Source organism: Triticum aestivum, chromosome 4A (genome assembly GCF_018294505.1).
Source record: "Triticum aestivum cultivar Chinese Spring chromosome 4A, IWGSC CS RefSeq v2.1, whole genome shotgun sequence".
In the NCBI taxonomy this organism is placed as follows: Eukaryota; Viridiplantae; Streptophyta; class Magnoliopsida; order Poales; family Poaceae; genus Triticum; species Triticum aestivum.
The window spans coordinates 527,120,019-527,126,834 of NC_057803.1; the positions used below are offsets into that span (position 1 = coordinate 527,120,019).

Below are 6,816 nucleotides of genomic sequence, written 5' to 3' on the forward strand. Positions count from 1 at the left end.
CACCCCGAGATCGGGAGTGCGGAGCCACCAGGGGCTATCTAGTAGCCCCACTGTCAAACTCCTATGGCTAAGTGAAAGTGTTAAAGCACTATAGTCCGGTTGCCTCATTCGCTGCGCTATCACCTCCTTACACTACTAGAAATCACCATTTTACCTAGGGCCAAAGTCTTTCCTTAGAGTTTATTGGCCCCCTCAAGGGATAGTAAAGCAATGAACAGTGTACTCTAGGGGAAGATGATTTTTCGACAAAAATATGTATGACAATATCCTTTCCCTAGGGTTGACCCATTGACATGCCATCAAGCCTAAGAAACACATGCTGGGAGGCCCCACTGTGGCATGTAGCTGGACTCCTTTTGCATCTTCGGTCTTCTTCGCACCACTTAATTGGATAGCTCGCGCTCTCTTTTTCCTTTTCGTGTAGCTGGGCCTACTGCTCAGTGAGCAATGATGAATAGAGAGCGAGAAAGGGCGCGTATATGTACCAAAATTCTGGCCGATTGGGTCTCCTTCCCTCGCTCAAATCCCTGCGCCTCAAGAAGCCAAAATATCCCCCTTTCTCCCGAAGCATCTCCGGTCCAAGATTCATATGCGCTCACCCCCCAGTCCTGCCGTTCCTGACCACTGTTCGCCTCCAAGCCACCCCGTCGTGCCCCCTGCCGGACTGTTGTGTCCCACCGCCGCCCGTCTCCCCGCCACCCACCCTGTCCCCTTCCGCACCTACGCCCCATCGTGTCCCCCGCCCAACCACCGCACTGCCTCTCCTCCGCCTCGCCGTGTCAGCCGCTGCATCACCGCACTATTGTTGTGTGCTCCGTCGCTTGGCCGTGCCCCATGCCGCACTGCGCAGTCGTGCCCCCTCTTCTTCCCCTTCCATACCTTCAGTGCTCCAATGGAACCATGGCCACGCAGCCGGGATGGCGCCCCCTCCCCCTGGTGACCTTGCCCCGGCTGGTAGCTGGACTACCACCAGATCTACCTAACATCGTAGCCCCTCCTTCTCTCCGACAGGTTCCCTTTATCTCTCTCGCTCTATGGTTTTACTTGCGTGCCAGAACTCGTGCTACCATCAAGAAATTTTCCACATTACATATTGTCAATGCCTGCTCACTGTAGAGAAATATGTTTCTTTCATTGTAAATCTGAATATTCAGGAGATCGATAGACTACATGGGGATAATCATGTGACATTATTTCTGAACTATTATCAAGTAGTCATTATTAATTCGAGTACAATTGCATAATCTACCCAGTAGTTATATACATTCTATTCGGTAAAAAAGAGTAAGTTTAGAAAATTAGAAATAGATTGACATGGTCTTACCGATGGTCATGGTCTAATGGTTGATGGATACCATCATCTAATTCAAGCTCTTGCGCAGAGAAACTTCTTGAGGTGATGTTATGTAGTTTGAGATTATCAATGTACTCCCTCCGTAAAGAAATATAAGAGCATTTAGATCACTAAAGAGTAATCTAAACGCTCTTATATTTCTGTACAGAGGGAGTACTTGCGATTCTTTGGAACTAACCACCAATGTTTTTATGGCGTAACGCGTTTTATGGCGACCAACCCCCTTTATAACATTATAATGATTATGGTGTATGGCGTGGCGACAGCATAAACACTATCTTATGACGAATGTTAGCAAATTAAATCAGTAGTAAATGAGTACATGACTACATGGTTTGCCCATGTAGTACAGATTGTTTTCCCACCTGCTTGTCTCCTTTTCTCCAAAGCAGAGTGCATGAACAATGAAAAATAAGTCCGTATTCCACAACATAATAATGACAGCAAGTTGCAATTCTATATATAGCAGCAGCCAGTACATGTACATGAGAAATTCAGAAAACATAAGAGAAGAAACAGAGCACAACAGAGACGGGTAGGGGGAGGAAGAATAGGGAGAAGGGGAGAGAGGGGAGGGGATAAGTAGCATACTTTGCTGATCTGATGGCCTGATGCACGTACCAGCAAGTGGTGGCCGGATTGGAGCCTAGTCCGCCAAGGTGGCCTGCCCTGCAGCTCGTGGATCTGGAGTTCGAGCACGAGCTGAAGCAGGAGAGCATGCACAACAACACACAGATCATGTAAGTTTCTGGAAATACAAATGATACAAACTATGTATGTTCCTGCAATGTTGATGTTGGTATGCATGCTTATGTGATGTGTGGTCATATGCACTATTGTGCTTACATGCATGCTTATATAGGAAGCACGATCATGATTTTTTTATGATGGGGCTATGCGGGTGTGGGGAGGGATTACGTTCTCTTGTTTTATGTCCATACTGTCACAATTACAATTATTATGCTGCCAAAATTTCTACCAAAATATTCAAGTCTTACAACTAAGTGGTAAACTACAGGCCATCATTAATTTCAGGACCATAATCTCACACTGGATACTGCTGCACAAGATTTGAATCTAATGCGTGACCAGGTGCTACATGATATATGGAGTTTTATCAGTGCATCTGGAAGTAGCTTGCTCAGCTTGTCACTCCAGGTCCAGGGCAGCCAACCTCTTGATCCTTAATGTTTCTTTTGTTAGCTAGTGTTTACACTGCCAAGGTTAGTGTTTTAGGCAGTTGATTGCTATTGTTTTAGTTTTTCTTTGTTCAGATAAGTTCTGACAATATAGTGCTTGATATGGACCTTATTACGAAGTGTTTTATGTATCATTTACTCCCTCTGTGTCAAAAAACGTCTTACATTTTGTGACGGAGGGAGTACTAAATACTTGGGTAACCATTGACTATAGGGCCACATGTTTTGCAACCTGATGTTGGCCACAGGTTACTCCTTTACACCCGCCTTGGAAGTCAAGCTGAACATTTATTTCCTTCTCGGTAGCACCACTATGTGCATAAGTGTTCTCTGTTAGATGTTAGTGATTTCCACTGCTTAGTCTAGTTTTTTGAATGGTTTGTACTGCAAAAAAATGTTCTCATGTTTTTTCCGGTTCTAGTGATTGCCTTTCTTTTCCCTGAAATCCGCCATTAGATACAGTCCATTTTTGGATAGCACCCACTAGTTATACTTTACTATCTGAATTTATATATCTTGTAGTAATTCAGTTTCTTTGTTTCAGGAACCACTTGATGGATACAACGAGTGTCACTTTCCACCGGAGGTACCCTCTCTTCGACTCATCGTTAGAGGATTGTACAGCCTATGTATTCCACGGAATGATATACACTGATCTGAACCAGAACCCACTTATTGTGCCGTTGGAGATTCTTCATGGCCATCTAAGTTCAGATAGAAGAGGTATATTGTTACATGTCCTTTCTTTCGTGAACTCTTGTTTGCACTCATAGAAATATCTAACTTTCATCAAAGCAGACAGCGGCTTAAATTACTGTAATGTTTCTCGTTGGAAAATCTGAAGCATAGTGGTGTTTTGCTTTCGTTACCATGCAGGGGTTTTGGATTAAAAATTCCACCTGAGGCAGCCGTGGTTGTTCACTGCTAGTGCTGACTCGGTGATTAGGCCCTACTGCGAGTGATGATGATGGTGCTTTTAAAGGAGCATTTGGTTTTTCCCGGCGATTTTGACATGATGATGATGATGATGTTGTGTTGTTTTGACAAGAGTCACAAACCAGAGACTGGAGGGAAGGATTGTGTCTGTTTGAAGACCAACTTGGTGCATGTATAGATAACATGTTGCTACAAGTTTTGTGTAGTACCAGATACTTCGGCTTGACAACGCCTGTACTGGTGATTTAGGTATTCTGCTAGTTATAGCATATAGCTTTCTCTTTTTCAAAAGTCTGGCTCTGTACTGAACTGGAGTCCGATTATGTGTAATTGACCATGAATGTGATGTGGACGTTCAATTCTGGCTATAATTTATAAATTTGAATTATGGCGCAAAATTTAATTATTTGAATTATGCTGCTATTAATTTAAATTCGAATTGCATATTTGTATGGCATGATTCAAAAGGGCCCTGCAATCTTTCCCTAGAGCCAAACTTGCTTGTAGGTGAATCACCTTTCCACCGTGGACCAACAAGAAGTTCAATTCTTTCCCTACGGCTTGCAGCCCTAGGTAAACAATGGTTCCCTAGAACTTGGCAGGTGCACTCTAGGGAAAGAGCTCTTTACCGACTATACTTTACCTAAGGTTATTTCCCTAGGGCAAGCTCTAGGTAAAGCCTTTACCTATGGTTTTTGGGATTTCACCTAGGGTACATGGCTCTAGGTAAATCGTAGTTTCTAGTAGTGTTAATAGGACCAAGACGTTGGGTTAAGTGTGAATACGCGTTTTTTGTGAGAACCTCCGCATTATATGCGTGGGGGTTGAAGCCGACGACTGCAATCTTTCAGGTTATACACATGTATACATAAACGGCCGCACAGGAGGCATCATATTACTTTCAGGCAAAAGTATAAAACACAGCCTTAATAAATTTCATAAAAACATTGTGTTTACAATGGGAATACATGTCACTCAAACATAATATTCTTCGAACACTGGGACTCTATCAAACGAGCACCCTCGAGAACCTCTTCGAAATAGTGCTCGGCAGCCACTCGGCCTATGGCCGAACCCTGCGCCGCAACAGTGGTAGCATCCATCTCCGCCCAGTATGCTTTAACACGGGTAAGGGCCATCCGCGAGCCTTCTATGCACGCCGACCTCTTCATAGCGTTGATGCGCAGCACCGCACCAAGGAGCTGCTGCACCAAGCTGAAATAGCTGTTCGGCTTCGGATTCTCCGGCCACAAATGATCTACGACGGACCTCATGGCAAGTCCGGACAACCTATTAAGTTCGACCCATTCGGCTAGTTGATCAGTCAAGGGAAGCGGACGCTCTGGAATGTTAAATTGCGACCAGAACAGCTTGTCCACTTCATGATCTGTCCGATCTCGGAAGTATTCGACCGCATCGACAGCGCTCGCCGCCAAGTCCATATATGCGTCTGCCGAACTCCACAGCCGATCCAGAGGGGCATACCGCGGATATCCGAACTTCCGTTGCAGCAGAAAGGGCTTCCCAGCCGCAATATCCCCGGCTTCGCGCAGCTCCTCCTTCTTCGCCCTCATAGCAGAGCGAGTGTCTTTGGTCACCATCATGGCCTTTTCAACATCCGCTGCCTTCACACGGTTCTCCTTTTCAAGGAACTGGCAACGGTCGGCAGTGTCTTTTAATTTTTGCGGTCATCTTGGCCATCTTCTCTTTGCTTTCGCAATGCGCGGCTTTCTCAGCTTTTAACTCTTCGGCCGCCTCCAAAGCAGCCGCATTACTAACTCTCGCTTGTTCCTTGGCTCGGGCAAGTTCCGCCCAAAGGGTATCCACAGTGGCAGCTCCGTCTGCAATCACAACATATTAAAGATACTGGCATCATGCTGCTCTTATTATGTAACATTCACCAGGAAAACATTACTTACCCCGTGACTCGTCAAGCCGCCTGTTAACAAGCTCGATGTCGGCGTCTGCCGCATCTAGTTGCCGCTTTAGTTCGGCAAATTCATGAGTCCGGCTAGCCACCGGAGCTCCCATTACCTGCACATTAAAGCGGTATGGTTATTGCCCGGGACTACGATCCTCTGTTCGCCGCCGTTCTCGACGACAACCAGAGTCTCAGGGGCTACTATCTACACAGGGCACACCTAACATGTGCGGTACTATCAAAAAGTATATCATTTCACGTACCTCAAAGCCCGCCAGTAGACTCATAAAAGCTTCATGCAATCCGCTTTCGGCGGACAAAATTCTTTCCACCACCGTACTCATTAACGTACGGTGTTCCTCTAAGATGGTGGCTCGCTCCAGCAGCTCCATCAGTATGTCCGACCGCATACCAGACGGTGACGGACTCTTTTGTTTGCTCTCTTCAAAAGCCGGATGCTGAGGACTTCGGGTGGCTACATGATCATCTTCTGGCCTCACCAGATCCGAAGAGGCCCTCCGTGATGACACTTTAGGGTCGCCCGCTTCTTGAGCAGAGGAGTCCGGGAGAGGCGTTTCGCTCTCCATCATCTCCGGAAGAAGATCCCCCGAAGATGAGCTCTGCTGAGAAGGGCTTAGATCAGAACTGCGAGATAAACACTTCGGTTATTTTCCTTAGAGGTAAGGTAATATATCTTCACTATTAAAGTACTTTCTAATTACTTACAGCTCGTTGGAGGGCTGATCCTCGCGCGGACGTTGTGCGGCAAAAACACCCTCCAAGGCAGGACCCTCTAGTGGGGATTTCTTCTCCCGTTTGGAAGCCTCGGTTTCCGGATCTTCAGGGGCAGTCCTCTTCCTTCCCTGAAGCGAGAGAAGGTCAGATTCTTCTCCTTGGTTATCCTCCTTCACGGAGGTGCTCATTCCCTCGTTTGGGATTGGCAGCGATGGGGGCCCGCTCTTGACCTCATCATTCCCCCCTTTATCTTCCTTTGAGGGCTCCAGGCAGGGTGCTAGCTCGAGCATCTTTTCCAATACCGGATTCTCCAAACCCTCAGGAAGGGGGGCCGAACACCGAATCATCTTCGCCTTTGTTAGCCAGTCCTGGTCAAAGGGCGACTTCTCAGAATGACGTCATGGTAAATAAAAGATGGTGTGTTCGGCCGAAGGATTACTTACTTGGTCGGCGGTGCGATTGCTGCTCAGGCCCACGTCCTCGGTAGTATCCGAACACTCTATTTGGGGTCCGAAGAATGATTTGTACATCTCCTCGTGCGTCAGGCCGAGGAAATTCTGAATTGTACGCGGCCCTTCTGGGTTGAACTCCCACATGCGGAGGGACCGGCGTTTGCATGGCTGGATTAGTCGAACCAACATGACTTGCATTACCATAATCAAACTGAAATC

At 46.6% G+C, this 6,816-nt stretch overlaps 1 protein-coding gene across 10 annotated transcripts; it reads left to right on the forward strand.

Moving 5' to 3' along the window:
- The first annotated feature begins 521 nt into the window (after positions 1–521).
- LOC123086712 (uncharacterized) lies at positions 522–3,895 on the forward strand. Of its 10 annotated transcripts, XR_006441111.1 has the most exons (5): positions 522–1,011; positions 1,979–2,094; positions 2,390–2,512; positions 3,098–3,276; positions 3,430–3,895. XR_006441111.1 is itself a non-coding variant. In XM_044508482.1 (4 exons), the coding sequence occupies exons 1-4, from the start codon at positions 835–837 to the stop codon at positions 3,441–3,443; spliced, it is 486 nt and encodes a 161-aa protein (XP_044364417.1). In that variant the 5' UTR covers positions 525–834; the 3' UTR covers positions 3,444–3,895. The 10 variants fall into 10 exon arrangements, 1 of the variants encoding a protein (XP_044364417.1); XM_044508482.1 differs by lacking the exon at positions 2,390–2,512 and having other exon boundaries at positions 525–1,011; XR_006441106.1 differs by having other exon boundaries at positions 526–2,094; positions 2,373–2,512.
- The last annotated feature ends 2,921 nt before the right edge of the window (positions 3,896–6,816 follow it).

Excerpts from the sequence above, each read along its gene's own strand:
- LOC123086712 (XM_044508482.1), top strand. The coding sequence starts at position 835 with ATGCCGCACTGCGCAGTCGTGCCCCCTCTTCTTCCCCTTCCATACCTT. Across the intron at positions 1,012-1,978 it reads CCCCTCCTTCTCTCCGACAG|CAAGTGGTGGCCGGATTGGA; the intron begins GTTCCCTTTATC and ends TGCACGTACCAG. Across the intron at positions 2,095-3,097 it reads CACAACAACACACAGATCAT|GAACCACTTGATGGATACAA; the intron begins GTAAGTTTCTGG and ends TCTTTGTTTCAG.